Source organism: Gobius niger (genome assembly GCF_951799975.1).
Source record: "Gobius niger genome assembly, chromosome: 19".
NCBI lineage: Eukaryota > Metazoa > Chordata > Actinopteri > Gobiiformes > Gobiidae > Gobius > Gobius niger.
In genome coordinates this window covers 16,049,634-16,068,117 of record NC_136870.1, presented here as the reverse complement: position 1 = coordinate 16,068,117, position 18,484 = coordinate 16,049,634, and the positions used below count along the sequence as shown (strand labels likewise).

General features: G+C 40.1%; 2 protein-coding genes and 1 long non-coding RNA gene across 4 annotated transcripts in view; 1 reads left to right on the top strand and 2 right to left on the bottom strand.

The window, feature by feature from the left end:
* LOC306978484 overlaps positions 1-18,484 on the bottom strand; it is a 71,351-nt gene that overhangs the window by 50,813 nt on the left and 2,054 nt on the right. The window lies entirely within an intron of this gene.
* Positions 1,311-5,074, bottom strand: tex47 (testis expressed 47). The gene is made up of 9 exons (XM_079577022.1): positions 4,931-5,074; positions 4,197-4,269; positions 3,714-3,817; positions 3,573-3,637; positions 2,648-2,726; positions 2,415-2,543; positions 2,199-2,337; positions 1,626-1,667; positions 1,311-1,415 (listed from the first exon to the last, which is right to left on the bottom strand). The coding sequence occupies exons 1-8, from the start codon at positions 5,042-5,044 to the stop codon at positions 1,630-1,632; spliced, it is 741 nt and encodes a 246-aa protein (XP_079433148.1). The 5' UTR covers positions 5,045-5,074; the 3' UTR covers positions 1,311-1,415; positions 1,626-1,629.
* ndel1a (nudE neurodevelopment protein 1-like 1a) lies at positions 5,798-17,643 on the top strand. Of its 2 annotated transcripts, XM_079577018.1 has the most exons (10): positions 5,798-6,015; positions 7,675-7,771; positions 10,146-10,299; positions 12,001-12,149; positions 12,461-12,597; positions 12,683-12,853; positions 14,705-14,799; positions 14,898-15,040; positions 15,964-16,014; positions 17,546-17,643. In XM_079577018.1, the coding sequence occupies exons 2-10, from the start codon at positions 7,677-7,679 to the stop codon at positions 17,634-17,636; spliced, it is 1,086 nt and encodes a 361-aa protein (XP_079433144.1). In that variant the 5' UTR covers positions 5,798-6,015; positions 7,675-7,676; the 3' UTR covers positions 17,637-17,643. The 2 variants fall into 2 exon arrangements, with proteins under 2 accessions (XP_079433144.1, XP_079433145.1); XM_079577019.1 differs by lacking the exon at positions 15,964-16,014 and having other exon boundaries at positions 5,806-6,015.

Sequence of the window (18,484 nt, the reverse complement as noted above, 5' to 3'; positions counted from 1 at the left end):
CACTTATTCAGCATCAAGTCTGCATCAAGTAAAGACATTTTTATGCAGCTTGTCGTCAGCATTACAGGGAAATCAGATTGATCACGCTTTACATATTGCAGAATAGTAACAACAAAACAAAAAGCCGAGATCCTGCTTTTAAGACCTCATTTTGTTTCACAGTGGATAAAAATCATGCAACAAAAAGGTTTCCGCAAACTCAATATCAAATACAGCGACGCCATAACAGCCACTTTGTAATCCGCATGAGACACTGGTGTTTTAGAAATCGAAAATAAAATAAAAATATCGCTGATCACAAATTTGTATACTTGTCGTTGGCTGTGCTGAGGTGAGTGGTCTGTCCTGTCTTTGTCCAAATCTGTGTTTTACAACATGCTGCTGTTTGTTTTGTACTGAAGGGTAAACAAACAAATATGTAAATAAGTCCATTCAAACCAACTTTATGAACAATAAGCGACAGACGGTGTTAAACTCCAGTATTACAGCTTTTGGAAGCGTGCCCTTTGAACAATGACAAACAAAAGCCTTTTTTTTCTACACAAATAGGTGGAATGTACTGGTCATAGACACCATTTTGGATCTGTGTTGTAAACTACCGAGGGACGTTTGGCAAAAGGAGAACAATTGCAAGGGGTGGGATGGGGGGTATAATTCATTGTATGTCCCGTGTGAAAGTCAGCAGCATGCTTTTAACCATGAATTGAAAAGTGTCTCATCTTTGGTCCTAAATAAATGTGCTTGTATTTATTTTTATAAGTGATGAGAGTCTGCAAGAGAAGAAGAAAACCTCCTGTCCTGATTTGAGTGTCATAATTTATTGTGCGTTTGTATCACCGATTACTATTACGATGTCTTCATGAACAACAGAAGCACATGGAAACTTAAAATGGCTGTTAAAATAAAAAAATAACAATTAGATTTGTACGTTTTCGCTGCTGTTTGTCCACTGCATGAAGCCACTAAGGATACTACATCTCCGTTAATGGGGGGCCAAAATCAGAGGAAACACAATTATATAGACCTTGTGTCAAACTGTATTGATGCTGTGGACAGAAATGAAGAAATGCCTTTTCTTGGACGTTTTGTTTTGTCCCAGTCACAGAGTGTGGACGCAGTGTGTGCTGTAAAAAAAAAAAAAAAACTTCTCATCCGAATGTTGAAACTATTAAATATGTTTTTGCATTAAACTGTGTTTGTCCTGTCACTGTCTGTAGATGGAAAGCAATAAGATATAACTTCAACAAACGAACAATACTTTTAGGTACTAGTTCTTTTTACACAAGTACAAAAACCTAGTAGTTGAGGCTGTTATATTAATTACAGAAAGGAGCTTATCTTAGGTTGTATAAATGTTCTTCTTTGTCTTGCATTGGGGCCCTGCACTCGGAGCTCCAGCGAAGGTCAAAGACTCTCTGCAGGGACATAAAACACTTGATTAGATTTTTGATTTGTAAAGTAAATCAAGTTTAAAGTGACCGATGTTGACATTAGTGACTGCACCTGGACTGCACATGATGTACTACATTTGGAGTTTACAGTGTTTAAGTATTCACTGGGGAAACAGGGTCCTTCAAACTAATGAGGATGTACTTTAGAAATAAACTATAAATTATAATTCTTACTTTATTAGACACCGGTCAAGCTGCAACTTTGCTTCACGTGTCCTGCAGGCAAACAGAGGACACAGGATTACATTCAAAACCAGCTACGCAAAATATTATTGGTCCAAGATATCATTTTGAATAATTTACTACAGATTTGTAAGTACCTATGGAGGTGTGCTCAATTGAATCTGTGCATAACTTCAAATCATAGCAGCGCTGCCCAAGAAGTGACGTCCTGTTTCAATCCAGCACGCCAAAATAAAAGCACACAGCTCGTCTCATTGATTACTTCAGCAGGTACTTGCAACATTACAAGAATATAATTAAATACACACATTTTAAGTGTTTTGTCTGTTAATAGTTAGGCAGAAAGAAAGTTGAGCTAATGAACTGCTGAACTAATGAATAAGATGGTGCTTTTATTTTGGTGTGCTGGATCAAAACAGGAAGTCACTTCTTGGGCGGCGTTGTTTTAATTTTAAGTTAAGCACAGAGTCAATAGTGTCAATTTTCAAGTTAAATGTTAAAGCAAGTCATTCACGTTCATGACACTTATAAATACCATTCATCTAAATGTAAAGTGTCTCTTACCAAAGTCCATGCTCATATGTAAAGGTGAGTTGTACGACTTAAGATATTGCTGAGGTGTTTGCAGATCTTCTCTTGCCGTCAGCGAGACCAAAAGCTCAGGAGAAATGACAAGCTCTTTCGACAACGTGCCGCCCTCTGTCTGTGTGGAATAGACCAGATGAACAATAATGAATTATGCTTTTGAATAAATATAATATGCCGCAATAATAGATATACCCTTTTAGCTTGTTCAAGTTGTTTTGCTGTAGTTTCTAAAGATGATAAGACTTGGAGAACTAGTGTCTCTATGGGCTCCTCCTCAGACTCTCTAGGCCCAACGTCCGGGTCTAGTTCTGCATTCAGGAGCTTAAAAAACAGTGAAAAAAAACAAAAAAAAAACAAGTCTAACTTTGAGCCAAGGAGAAAGCCGCATGGATCGATCTACTTAGAAATGCTAGTAGTGGGCCAACCTTGTAGCTCCACTGCTGAAACTGCCTGCTGTGAGGATTGTGTGCTATGAATACGATCTTCGACGCTTCAAGCAAAACACTGAAAATAGACAGACAGCCTTGCAATATAAACTGTCATATGCAAATACCTAATTCAGTATTCTTCAACAAATTGTTTATTTGAGTAGCATGAAAAAGACAAAGAAGAAGAAGAATTTGTGCACAAAAGGAGTAGGTTGAAGTTCACAGAGCTTATGAAGACCAGGGGTGGACTGGGACTGAAAAACGGCCCTGGACTCTGACCAGCCTGGCCCAAGTGAGTGTAAATGCAGCACTTCCACAAAGACATATTTTAACCTCTTACCTCCCGTCTTAACCGAGTGCCTTTTCTCGAGTTCAGCTTTACCCAAATCTAAAAGCTTCTCAACTGGAAAGCAACGGTGTAACGCTTAATTTGAAAGCTAAGCCTACAAAAGTGATCGCTGCATTTTTGCCACATGTTACGTTGTTTTTTGTTGCTTTTTCAGTACTTTTTTTGTAGCTTTTTGGCGTGATTGTGTCACTTTTTTTGGACACTTTTTATTCCTTTTTCATCGCTTTTTTCATTGCTACGTCGTCATGTTTTCGTCACGTTTTTGTCACGTTTTTGTCACTTTTTTGTTGCTTTTCCGGCACATTTTTGTTGCTTTTCACCCTCGTTTTCATCGCTATTTCAATGCTTCTCTTTTAAGCTTTTAGATTTGGGTAAAGCTCGGTTAAGGTGGGGGGTAAGTGGTTAAGGAGAAAATTAAGAGAAGGTGGCCCGAGATCCAGTGGCCCTTCTGTGCTCTTCCAGAATGGACATATGGCCAGTCTGCCCCTGATGGAGACCTGCAGTATATTTTCACTTGAGAAGACAACAGAGAGAATGTGCATACAGATACTCATGGGTCTGCAACTACATTACCAGTCTGATGATTGTTGTAGCTCTATAAGATCATTTAAAATAGTCACAAGAACATCTCTGGATGACTGCAAAAAGATATAAAACAACTTATTGCCATGAACAACTGATAATTGTTATATTAAATGAAAAAGCTACCCTTACTTCAATGACATGAAGTAGACATGATGGATAAAGCATGAGAAGGCCTGTCATGTTATCCCATGGAAACTGCTTTCCCAGTTGGAGACTGAGTTTTTCATAATGACCTACAATATAAACGTATGTCATTGTTAAAAGAATATAAAAATACCGGTGGCACTTTTACAACCCAGTACTATTGTCTTAACACATTTCCAGTCATAGCTTAGAGTGTTATTTTGTGGATGAGTTCCTTTCACAAGTCTCACTTAACTCCCCACAGGCTCTTTCACAGCAGAGGTGTGAAAGCTATAAACACACCACTGATAGCACCAGCAATTATTTCGCCCATTCACAATTAGAACGCTTATTTACTTCAAGTACATGTAGCATCGACTTGGTGCCAAAATAGGTGCTTATATTGGAATTTAAAAAAACATCCCCTTGTCCTTGACTGTTTTTGTCATTCTTTCCCCCCAGTTGTGCAGTGATTACGTTTAAGCAAACCTGCCAGCTCTTTCCTGTCTCCAAGACCATTGGGAAGTCGAGCGGTGAGAACAAGCCTCTGAAGCAGTATTTTCTGTGGACATAATAAAAAAAAAAAGATATTATTACAAATTAAATCTACGAAATTAGAGCCGTCAGAAAAAAGTTGTTGGCCTCCAGAAGACTTCACAGACTTTAATACAAACCTCAACATCTTCATCCTCCGTGTTCTTATTCTTTGCTATTCTATGATCCAGAAAAGTAGTCCCATGTTCTATTTTTGTTTCTTTCTTAACTTTATTTTCCTTTAAACTCTCCATCAGACCTGACCCGCTTCTGTTCCCCCCTGTAGAATGAGAACTGTAGTCTGCCTCAGTGTTTATGAAGCACATAACCTAGAAACCTATTGTTCAGGAGTTGCTATAAAACCCTTTGAAACGCAACCTATAGCTCTTCATGGGGTTTAAAGCTGCAGTGGCATGTGGGGGGAGTCCTAAGATAAAATAAGTTTGAGATACAGGCACTACTTGTGGTCATGGAATAAACATAAAAGCTGATAACTAATTTTATTTGTATTTATTTATTTATTATAGGACAGGTGGAAAGCAGATGTAAGATGCCAAAGATAGCCTTACTAAACTTGAATTACAACAGGCAGTGTATGTGGGGATTGTTTTGTTACTAGCTAATGCTAACGTAATACGTGGAAAGTCTTGTGTACAGAAGACAATGGTATTAAGCACAAAGCAACAAACCTCTCTCATTCTTCCTAAAGCCACATCGAGCATTGACCGTGTTTCATTTTCTGACTCCTCGTCTGAGTCTCTGTGTTTTGCAACCGGGACAGTTTTGCTCTTTTGTGCAGACATGATGAAGCTGAACTCCGCTGATGTTTGGGTCTGGGCTAGTTACCACGGCAACCGGCACACGTACCCTGGAGGATGACGTCATTGACCCCCGTTTCACGGTTTTTGTACACTTGTAACTTTTTTTTTTTGCAATTGATTTACAATTAATGTTTGGTAATTATCCAAAGAATCTCCCCCAAATAAACTTTTTTATTTTTATTCTAATATTAATAATGGCCAAGTATCATATCCAACGAAAAACCCGGATGTTGGCTATTTGAATCTGTCCGTTTATTTGACCTCCATGAATTATCATATTATCATCTTGCACAACCGAGCCTCGAGCCTGTTTCTGTTATAAAAAACAACATTTAAATCCTCGTATTGTTTCACCTACTTTTGTGCAACTTCATGTGCTTTTCCCAGCGTGAAAGCCATCTAATCTGACCCTTCTTCTCTCTTTTTTTTGTTGCTGAACCCACGCAACGCCCACGCTACTGATGATGCTGATGTTAATTCATGCACAATGCTGCAAAACACAGACAGACACGTGTTGAATGGGCGATGGATTAAGGGCATCTGCTCTTTGGATAAAGCATTACGCACAGGCAGCAGCAGATGGCGCTCACATACCTCGCACGATTTTATTTAGCCTTATGATCACAGTGCAATATTTACGCTAAAACTGAAAACATATTATTACTAGCTTTCACACTAAGAACGTATTAAATGAGTTCGCTTCGTGTACGTTTTGCATAAAATTGCACGCTTTACATCCGTCCACGACTTTTACGCACGACGCCACGGACAGAAGGACGCACGGCCCGAGTGAGCGCGCAGCCACGCAGCTCCTGTCAAAGGCGTAAACGGATATTTGTGTGTCAGGGTTTAAAGCCTGAAGCGGAGCCGAGCAGAGATCATCATCAGAGGAGACGCTCGCCCTCATCAGAAAACATGGACGGATAAATATTTCTCAACGAGGCGATGTACAGGTAAAGAAACCATCATTAATGCATCCTCGCCTTGGCGTCCAGCTATATCAACATCGGCATCTACGTTGCGATTTCAAACCACAGGTGGATCGTTATGGCTTCGCGTGCCCATGTTTGCAGCTGACCTCATCTCTCATGTGCCTTTTTTAATATGCTGCTATCAAATAATGCATGGTTTCTCCACAAATATATAAACACCTATTACACTGTTTTTCCAAAGGCTGTATTAGTAAGCGTCGGCTAACGCTATTCGTTGTGGTAGTATCTGATGAGTAAACCCTTGCTGCCCGTTTCTGTCTATATTTGAGTTGTTGCTTTTAGAGCATCGAAAGACGAGATATTGTAAAATTCTATTTGATATTTTACTAAAAAAAAAACGATAACAAAATACAGTTTGGAATGAACAATTTAGGAATGGTCTGTATAGCCGATATATGCATTCTGTGATCCTTTGCTTGACTTACACGCCCCGACTTCAGATGTTCATGTGCTTTTGATGGATGTTAGCCCCATGCCACAGATGAAAGATGCTTCAACCTGGCCTTGTTTGCACATTATAACCACAGCTTTGGTTGACCTCATTTAAATGCATTATCCAACTGGAAGAACCATTTCTTTATACATTAGCCTACTGCACCCCACAGTTCTTATATACTATTGATTGCATTACATAACGTATTGCAGTCATTATTGCCAAATCCAATTAAATGCCAGTTTGTTTTCTGTTGCTTCTTAGCAGTTGTAGTGTCTAATCTTACTCCATTCACAGAACAGATCCGGGCAGTGATTAAGAGCTCAGGAAGCGCTCTAATGCATTGAGTGTGAATGCTCAAATGGATTAACAGGTAGACTAATCTCTATCCTTTATATAACTTGGCTTACATTGTACCTGTTCTTTGATGTGGCTGCTGTGACGGCTATGTTTAAGAGTGAAAGCTGTTGCTGGCACGAGTGAGACGCTTAAATGAGTTGGATCCAATACCTTCTAAGCAAAGTACCTCTCTGTCTGTCATCTACTTAAATCAGGACAGTGAGGAAATCAACGAAGCCTTTTGTGAATAGGGAATAGTTGCAAGTGTCTTATTTTGGCAGAGCATTGTGTGTCTTTGTTCATTGAATGACTGGGCTTTCATTGTATTAATGATGAACGAGCATGCAGCCTTCAATAATACCGTTGTTCTGTAATACCAACTTCATAATCACAGTTCCACTATTGAACATCTTTAGAAAGGGGAAGGAAGTGTGACTGTACAACTGTAAATGAGTCAGATTAAATTGCTCTATCACACTTTTTTGAGACACTCCTCAGCATTGGGTCTATTCCGCTGTTTTTTTTTAATCTGTGTTCTGTATCATGCTTTGGCTTGTTTTTTAAGATTTCATTTCAGTCTAGAACATTGCACGTTTGAACAAGATTAAATGATTATCAATATTAGACTGGATTGTGTCCCTGAGGCTGCTAAAGTGCGGCGATAGGCAAGCCGTGTGATAGCTCTAACTTCAATCATTTTTTTGGTGTGTGTTGATTGCCGCTTATTTGCCTTGAAGATTATTTATACATTTTACTGAACTGCATGTCCTACTATTGTTTTGTAACACTTCATAAAATTGTCAGTCATCCTTGCTTCTTCCTCTAATGTCTCCTCTTCTGTTCCTTAGATATGTTTGCCATGGAGTTGGACGTGATACCAAAGTTTTCTTCTAAAGATGAGGAGATCGATTTCTGGAAGGCGTTGTCTCTCAAATACAAGAAAAGGTAAGCAACCCTCTCTATCCTTTATCTCAGTTTTGTGCCTGATCAAAAGTGATGTGTCAGTCAGTTTGTATGGGCTTTCTTCTTTATATCCCCCAGTAGAGCCACTTTAAGTCATATGATCCACCAACAGTCTACAGTGTGTCTTTGTTTGGTGGGAAACCAGCCCTCCACCACATGAAAACACCTTATTTACCTACTGCTTCTGTGGTTTTCAGGAATCTGGCTCGCTCATGAATAGAGATATCCAGTTACTCATTCAAAGTACAGGGCAGGAGAGTTGGAAAGCCTCTTTAGAAAACTCCCTCTCATATCCAAAGATACAGATCCTATTCCACTTTTACTGCAAAACTTTGGAACCTTTCATCATCTAATTTTATGAACATAAAATTGTGAGATCTGATTTTCTTCGTATTGGTCACCACGCCCCATTATGTTAGAGTGTCCGACAGTGATCTGCCTTCAGGCGGCCGGCAGTGTAGGGTTTAATATCTTCAATCCCTGTATTGTATTCTGCCTCGTCATACACCGCTGTAAAAATAGACATCAATTCGATCCGGTGCTGTTCTTCTACAGAGGCATGTTATTATCCTGCTTCTCAGATAAATACGATTAAGCCTTACCTGAGGTTTTGCACTGATTAGAAACAGTTCAATTTGCCTGTAATTTATGTCTCTCTAATGACCTTTAATGAAAAATGTGGTAGAAGGGTAAGCGTGTTGTTACAAGAAACTTCACTTGACTTTGAGTGAGCTGTAATTCGCGAAGCAACTTCTGAAAATAAGCGCTATGATTAAGTTTGGTCACGGAATACTACTTTCAAGTGAGAGTGCTTAATTTGAACATGAAACAACTACAATATATAAGAAAAAAGCATTGATTGTAGTTAGTCCTGAACCGCTGCGACTCCTCATGCCCTCACCATGGGCCAAAATGACCAGCATGTTTTAGGGGACCAAAGCACCTGGAGGAAACCTGCAGACTAATGGAGAACCTGCAAATTCCACACTGAAAGGCCCTGCCCCATACCATACCAACTTTATTTATAAAGCACTTTTGCAGTTGGCCATTATTATAAATCATAAAACAAGTGGCAATTAAATAAAAAAAAACAGTGATAACACATTTAGCCAAAGTGAGCTAAATACAATAACATATCATTAAACAAAGAAAATTGTAATCTGGTACAAACAACATGGGAAAACTAAACACATCTTACTCACTGAATACTTACGAGAAAAAGTGTTTTTGACGTCATTTAAATACCAGCAGAGACTGAGCCAGTCTAACATCTAGAGGCAACTGGTTCTGCAGCTTCGGGGCAGCAGCAGAAAAGTCCCCACAAAGCTTCATTTTAGTTTTCGGGACCAGAAGCTGTAGCCTATTCAAATGCAGGCCTTCCTACATTGAGGCTAAAGTGCTAACCCCTCAGCCACCATGCCACCGCCATGTAGAGAAGAAACGATACAGGAAAATCAATTCCAAGTGGCCCTCCTCAGCACATTTCCATTTGATTCTCAGAGCCTTCTCCACTATGGGCTGGGGGCTAGCATTAGTTAATAGATATCCTGGCTTTGGGCCAATATTCAGCGCTTTAGGTTCACATGTTCAAGGTTATTGAGCCACTATTTATAGAGCCGTGTCTGTGTGCTCTTCCTCACTGCACTTGCTCTTACATAACTAGCTCTGCCACAGGGCTCAGGTCAACAAGCACATGTCCCTCTGTATGACCGAACGACAATATGTTTACTTTGAGCCCCTCTGGCAATAACACAAGCTAAAGCAAATCTTACATACTTCTTATAATGATTTCTAAGTGTCTTTTACAACTAAAAACATTTGCTTTAACAATAATAGGACAGAAATTCTATTCTTACAGAAGAAATCACCATAAACATAGCCTGTCGCATTCAGTTTCAGTGTCCAATATACTTTTGTTGTCTCAAGTGACTGTGAACATATATACAGTACTTTGCAATAGTTACTTATATTATTCTCATGCGACAAACAGCCATAGTCCCTCCTGACACTAGACACAAGAGAGATGTTTGTCAGTTAACTCATCTGAATAAAAACTATTATATAAATCAATTTGCAACCCAGTTCAGTTATTTGGTAACAGAAGCAAAAGGAAATCTTTAACATGATGTGACAAGCAGCACGTTCTTCGCTCTATCCTGTTTCTGACTTCAAATGAAAATAAAATGGAAACTGGGTCAAAGCCAGCTGCCGGATGAAATTGCATGTTTTTTTCCGCGTGACTTGGTAAATGCTCCTCTCTCGCATCATCACCGTTTCTCGGCGAGGTTCACGGACGCCCTCTTTCTGCCCCGACTTGTCTCTCTTAACGCCCGCTCCTTTTGCCCGTCCCCCGCAGCTGCCAGGATGCGCAGGAGGAGCTGCTGGAGTTTCAGGAGGGGAGCCGCGAGCTGGAGGCCGAGCTCGAAGCGCAGCTGGGACAGGCCGAGCACCGCATCAAAGACCTGCAGTCCGAGAACAACAGGCTGAAGAACGAGACAGAGAATCTCAAAGTAATGACACATGTTTGGAACTTACACTTAAAGGAATAGGCCGTGTTTTTTTCAAACTGAGATATGTTCTTACCTGAGCTTAGACAAGTTGATACGTACCTGTCTGGTCTTTGTGCGTGCTCATGGAAGAGCTTGGTCGCTTCTAACTTCACCCAGTTTGGAGCTATAGGAATATACTGGGAGAGGCCAAATGCTAGCAACATCTTAGGTCATTTTGCGTGACTGAGTGCACGCACAAAGACCAGACAGGTACACATCAACTCGTCTAAGCTCAGGTAAGAACCTATCTCAGTATGGAAAAATGGTGGCCTGTTCCTTTAAATGCATCATACGCTTGTTGATACCAGCCACTTTTAACACGACCTAAAAAGCATCTGGTTTAAGATAAGAATTTACCTTCTCCTAGCAATTGGGCAGACCTCTTACATCCCAGTTTAAGCTGTTTCCATCAGTGGAGGACAGGAAATCAGATTAAATATGTAGACGATCAAATATTAAACCTAATTGCGGGTCAATGCGGGCTCTAAGGGAAATGAGCTGGTGTGTGAGTGACCCTGAAAGACAAGACAAAACAAAGATTAAGGTCACCTTGATCTTGTTGTTCCTGTAATACAGCAATAACCTTCTGTGTTTAGACGTGCCATATTTATAATGTCAAACAGATTCCACCAATAGAACATACCTAATCTGTGCCTATAAGTCTACATTGCAAATGAGTTGCAGAAACATCTGACTGTTCGTTCCGAATGAGGTCAGCATTATTCACACAAGTCTGACCAAACATTAGCTCACCATCCGACACACGCTATATGCCCTTCAAATCTATTATTAATGTGCATTTTGTCGTCTTCTATCATCACTCCCTCTGAGGGTCGTCTCTTGGGAATGGGGTGAATCATGTCATTACAGCTGTTGTTCCCTCCCGGCCTTAAGTCAGAAATTCTCGATGTCACACTGTGAGAACGAGTGCGAGGTTGTTATACGTGCCAAACCAAACAAAGGGAGATAGATTGCTTTACAGCGACAATGTACAGTCTTGTTTCTGCCAAGACATTCATCACACCTTGTTGTACTGGGTTTCATAGTGGCGTCTTACTGGGAATCCGGTGCCGTCTAAATGGTAATCTGTTCTCATAAAGTTCTCGCTTTTCCAATCTCAGCGTTTTATGTACCACACCTGCCCTGACCAAGATGGCTGTATACCGCCGCAGCTGATCGTTACGACCCTCATAAATTATACATTAGCCTGTGTCTTCTGTATTCTCACTGCATAATTTCCACCAGGAAGTGTTTAATGCTTGTATGTGGACCCAGACGCCAGCAACAATTCGTCTCAATATCTATTTTTAGACGGCAGTGTCGTCGAACGTGCAGAGTGAGGGTTTTTCAATCAAGTAGTTGATGTGTGCGCGTGTGAGGGGTTGTTTTACCGTAGTAACAGCGGATATAGGTCAGACAATATTGAGCTGATTGAGCCAGACTAAAGAGGTCGCTCGTGACATGCAACAGTGGGCGTAGTATACTGACAGAAGCAGTGCAGTGCAAAAAATGGGAAGACCTATGTCTCGAAGCAGTATTAATGTACAAAAATATGAATCTCACGAAAAAAATTCTGTTCAACTTTTCTTGCCCAGTGCATTTCGTAACATCGGAAACTCTTGTACATAAAAGCTCACAACTGTTGCCATTACTCCCCGCCAGGATAAGCTGGAGCAGCAGTATTCCCAGAGCTATAAGCAGATCTCGATGTTGGAGGACGACCTTGGCCAAACGCGCAGCATCAAAGAGCAGCTTCACAAATACGTCCGGGAACTAGAGCAGTCCAATGACGACCTGGAGAGGGCCAAACGGTAAGGGTGAATAAAAGAAAATGTGTATATGTAAAATGATGTCTCTAGTCAGCTGTTTAGGCCTAGCTGTAGTGTTACTATGGCTGCAGATTATTGTTCCATCTAGCAAATCGTACACATTTTATTGATCTGTGGCTTGAATTTAATTAAGATCAATATTGGAGTCATGCAAGGCCAGAGCCTGATGCTGATCACGAATGAGTAGCATGTGGAGAGAGAGTGTGCAAAGGGAAACGTAGATTCTCCCATTGTGCTAGATTTGCCCTTCACTCAATTAATTCAAATTTGTATTGTGTCTATTTTTGCCTCAGTGCTACTATCTCATCCCTGGAGAACTTTGAGCAGCGTCTGAACCAGGCCATAGAAAGAAATGCCTTCCTGGAGAGTGAACTCGACGAGAAGGAGTCGCTGCTGGTCTCTGTGCAAAGACTAAAGGACGAAGCAAGAGGTGAAGCCGAATATTTGTTTGCCTCTTTGCATAATTGTCCAGGTTTATCTGCCTTGTGAATGCTAATGTATTTTGAAAATGGCAGACCTGCGACAGGAGCTGGCCGTGCGGGAGAGGCAGACTGATACGACCAGGATGAGCGCCCCGAGTTCCCCCACACAGGACAATGAGAAGATGGACAGTGCAGTGCAGGCCTCTCTGTCCCTCCCTGCCACGCCACTGAGCAAAGGGCTGGACAACGTCTTTGCCAACACAGGTGAAGTCTTGAATTAGTGTCACATCTTAGATACATACTATACATGCTTTTCAGTCATGTGACCTTTGTTGTTGGCCATTTTGAAAACTGAATTAGAATTATCCTGTTCTACAACAAGTAACAATCTCTACTCAGGATATAAATGAAAGAGAAACTGATCGACAATGGCATTGTCAGAGTGAAGCAGATCTTTAGTAAATCCTGCTGTAGCTCGACAGACAGAGCTGCTACGTCTGTGTCACATTTGCGGAATATATCACATAAACGTGTTTTTACTGTTATCTTCTTGAGCAACGATTACAAGTATAAAAATGCCACTTAATAATGCTACTTTGGTATCCAAAATGGCCGCCGGAACTATGCGTGATGTCATTGGAAACACATGTATACTGATATGATTGCTATTATATGTCTGCGTAGGCTCTCAGTCGTACAGGAGTGACCTCAGTGAAGGTTCTTGAGTCGTCTTCTGTACTCTGTGCTGTTGCAGTGTCGAACGTTCCGCCTCTCATCCAAAAGGCTTCGTCAGCACCGTAAAATTCAGTTGAGCCCGTAGCCCAGATAAAGTCCATAGGACCATTTGGAGAAGTTTTGTCCTCCTGTTACAACAATATTCTTCGTCGGCAGGGTTCTGTCATGCTAATGAGGCTGAAACTAAACCCAGATCAATAGGTGGCATTCACGTTTTATTATGTGACGATGTCATAATGTCAGGTGGAGGGCAGGGGCCAATACAACTCTATAGGAGAAATACAGTTTTTGTAAGAAATCTCCAAAATGAAAATACACAAATGCTTTTCCTTGTCAGCATTTGGATAGTGAATGGATTCACTAACCTGACATGATATTATTTTTATGTCTGAAAGTCCTTCCTATTGGCCAACATCGACATCCAAAAGTGGTGATAATATAGTGGATATTATCACCACTTTTGGAAGTCTTTCAGAGAAAATAATTGGACATTAGTTCATATGTGCTGACAGAGGAGACAATGAACTTTGAGACAGTTTTTGACTGAGATATTAACCAAAGACAACGACGAAAAAAATCAGCAGTTCGCCAGTTACCACAGTTACCATAGTTACCACCATGGAATTTTGAGTTGCCCTCCACCTCAGTTTTAAACTATGGGCTCTTTGGAGTGTTGTAATGTCATGTGAACGCAACCACAACAGGTATTTGGCAGTGATCAGCTGAGATTAGGACCGTTCAGACTGAAACTCATGTGTCAGGTTGTTACGGCTTAGAACAACAAAGACTCTTAAACTGCAAAGATGTTTACCAACAGGTGAGAGTAGATGGATGACAGGGGAAATGTTCGACACTTCAATTACAGAGTACGGAAGACGACTCAAGAACCATCACTGAAGATCACTATTATGTACAATTTTTTACAATGCTAATTCTTGGCTTTACATTTATATCATATGCATGGATGAAATAATTAAATTTGGCAGGACATATCGGCTCTAGATTCTAAAAATATAGCGGATGATCGCTTATATTTTTAAATACAATATATACAACATTATTATTAAGCACTTACATATGCACGTTGATGACAAGGTATTGGAGAACAACCAAATCTGGAGTTCAGCCATTATCAAATACACAATGACACACATATTCAGCAATAGTGTTAAAGATTGACTCTGCTATTTTGTTATAAATCTCCTCTTTTGGATTGTCTCTAAAAATGCTGATTCAAAAGACACAGACTGATTAATCATGTAAATGACTGCATTTGAAGACAACCAGCAGCGCGTTAGTCTGTAATTATTTCACACCCTGTTGCTTTTAATGCACGCACACCTTAATGCCTGTTTCATTCACTCTCTTCTTCCCACGCAGCGCTATCAAACAGCTACGGCAGCAACTCCCCGCTGACCCCCTCCGCCCGAATATCAGCGCTCAACATCGTCAGTGATCTCCTCCGCAAAGTCGGGGTGAGTCAGTCTCCTAATCTCCCACTCGCGCTGGTACATTATTCTTTGTGGAGTTGAAGCTTGTTACGGAGCGTCATGCTGTGTTGTGTCTCCCTCAGGCGCTGGAGTCAAAGCTCGCTGCTTGTAGGAACTTTGCCAAGGACCAGAAGGCGAGGAAGGCGTACGCGCTCGACAACAGCAACGCGCTCAACGCCAACAACAACTTCGCACAATCACTTCACACGTCGTATTTTGACAAAGCGTGAGTCAAGATTTTTACCTTTCTGTAAAATCTAACATGCAGATACTTCATAATGTAGAGCAGGGGTAGGCAACGTCAGGCCCGAGGGCCAAATCCGGCCCTTCAGCACAGAACCTCTGGCCCTCAAGATGATTTTGAGAAACATTATTACACAAATCAGAGAGTACTTTTAACATTGTTAGAGTTAAATGGGAGGGAAAAAAAGGTAGAAATACTGTCAATACACTCAATGAGATCATATATTATGTACAACACTGGCATTTGAAAGAAGTGCACTGGAACAAGAGTAATCGCTTTAAGGAAGAAATGACATAAATCTACTTGAATTAAGAATCCAAGGTTTGAGTAGATTTGGTCTGGTCTTAGATGAGATAAAACCTCTAGTAGTAGTTATTCTCTCAATTCAGATAACTTTGTGTCATTTCAAGGGAAAAACAATTATTTGTCTGATTTCAAGTCGGTTTTTTTCTTCTTCCATTGGCATTTGTATTTTGGATTAGTTCAAACCGACTCAAATTCAACATAGAATTTGATTAATTCAAGCCATTTTAAGTCATTTATCTCATTTAAGATGGTCATTTTTCCAGTGTTGTGCCCTCAGTCTATTTACAATAAAGAAAATCGGCCCTACGCTAAGAAAACTTGCCTACCCCGATGTAGAGTATTGCACCAAACATGAATAAGAACACACAAGACATCACACAAAAAGCTGGGAACGCACTGGCTCAAGATCACTATGTTAACGATAGTGGACCTGGCATCACAGGAAATTGAACCATAATTTTGCCCATTATAGGCATTATTACATTTGCAAGGTTTTATCAGTATTTCTAACATTAATACTAGATGAACATGTTACAGCAAATCACTTAGTGTGTGTATTTGAGTGCTGGCACTGAGCTGTTGTTGAATTCTCCCAGCAGGAAAGAGATGGTCACGTTCCCCGCCTTGATTTTGGTCGCTCACAGCCACAGGTTGATGCTCCCTCAGTTCTTGAGTGCTGCATGTAGCGATAGACTTTAATATACTGCTTCTAGCTGTAGTAATAGTAAAAGCTAAACCCATAGTCACTAACATTGATGTATTGAAGGTGGTGGTCATAGATAGTATATCCTGGTGTTGGAATCTATCCCCTTTTAGTAGCCATAGTGTACCTCTCCTAACCTTTTCACTGTATTGTTTTAGTTTTAGCTGATTCTTCATTGTCTTAGACACATTTTTGCAGTCATGCAGAGCAAGCTTAGCAGTTGTCACCAACACAAAAGGAGAAGTTGTAAAATTGCTGCTCTGTTACATACTTATGCAGTGTCACTGTTTATCACATGTGGATAAGGTCACGGGTGGAGAAGTTGAGAGCAGTATCATCAATGTCATTTTTTTTTTATTATAATGATATTTAATAAGCTCCTCTGCTTCATGGAGCGTCTCCCACATGAACAAAGCTCAGAGCTGTTCCGTTGGCAGTGAATATACATGATATGAGACTCTTTCAGACTGTCAATAGAAGTTGGGATGATTTTAGTCTCTCCTTGTCATTTTCATTTTGTCTTATTTTAGTCAACTAAAATATCTGGCCATTTTAGTCATAGTTTTAGTCTGATGAAAAACTTTTAATTTAGTTTTAGTCCAATTTTAGTCAGCAAAAACATCACTTTGACTAAAATTAAGACTAAATATTTTAGTCAACAAAATTAACACTGCTCAGACCTAAATCTAAAGATGTTGAACATAGCTTAACATGGACCTAGCAAAAGCAGTTCAACAGGTTGGTCCATCAAATTCTCAGACTCCAGTGTCGTCAGTGTTTATTTTTACCTGCAAAAGAATCTTCATTCATTCACACACTAGAGCTACACCTGCGATGCTTCTGAACAAGAACAATTAAAACAATGAGGACAGATTACCCAGTGGGGTGTGTTATTTCTGCAGCATCAACAGCAGCTGTTTGAAGTAACCTTGTCCGCGCTCCATTAATCATCATCTTTCCTGTCCGGTTCGGGATTGAGGTCACGCTCTTTTATGACCTCCAGTTGTGCTAGTGTGCTAATCCCAAAAATTGTCCCCAAAAATAGGTTAACCCTAGCAGGCCTCATTAAGTTACAGATTAAAATGGTTATGGGGTCTCCTTCAATAATGCAAGATCAGCAATCTACTTAATTATACAGTACGTGTTAAAATTATGAAAATGTTTTTTTTAGATAATATTGCATCGACATACATTTTTGAAAGTTGTATGGGAAAGCATTTATGTCCGACTTTTAATATAAATGCTAAACTTCTTACTGTAATCGTGCAAATAAACACCAGAATAGTATCGTGTATCGTGTGCAATATCATTACAGACTTAGTGGTTGAATAATTTTCAGCCAATGGTAAATGTTTCAGGTGAAGTTGAGTAGAACTGCTGAAAATACTTGTGTGTTGGATACTAACATTGGGTGATGGACCTATATTTTCTTATTTTTATTTTTATTGACCAACATTGTTGTTGTTTTTGTCACACAGGGCCATGAATGGAGTAGACTCAGAAAACAACCCGGCCATCACAGTTCCGCCTGCTGCTTCCACACCAGGCCTCGTGCCCCTTGCCGTCTGACAACATCATTTTTCACCCAACTCAGTAAAAAAAAAGCACATTCATAAACTCAAGTCCTAATGAGGAGCACTTAATGTACTGTTGTTGGGTTGTTGTCTCGACATGTGTGCCCTATACTTTCCGTCACTGTCCCTGTCTAAATATTTGAGAGATTTGGTCATGCAATTGCCAATGGTATTTGCATAATATAGGATTATGGTCAGATTCAAAAAGGCTATTCTGCGCAAAACATGAAGAGATCATTTTCATTTAGCACTGCTAACTTTAACAGCAATAAGCAAAGTGCACTAAGACCAGATTGCAGTCCAGTTCTTCAAATATTACTTACTCATCTGATATGTATTTTATTTGATATAAAAACAGACATGTGGTTGAAAAGACTCTTAACTGGACACCGCAGTGCTGGTTACGTTGATTATGATTTACTGTCACAAACTACTGAAACCTAACTGGTAACTCTGGTCTTTTTGGAGGCTGGGGTTAAAACCACACACAGCCCATTTGCTACACTTAATTTTTACTCAAGTGCAATATTTCACCTTTTGTTAATGTCCGATGTTTAATTTATTACGAGCTGGAATGATTTTATGGCATGTTTTAATAAAAAAAATATGGAAGTTGTAATTTTAGTTGCTGATTAATTTGTCTGTATTGTACTGTAGCATTTGAAGAGACGGAAGGCTTTATAGTGCACACTGCCCTCTGCTGGTCAGAAAAGGCCCTTGAACTTGACTGTTTTTCAAGTTTTGTTTTTTTTACCCCTTCAAGCCTGATGCTCACATAACCAGGCACAGAGTGAGACACAATAAGTGTAAGTAATTTTAAAATGGTTGCTGTTACCATTTTTG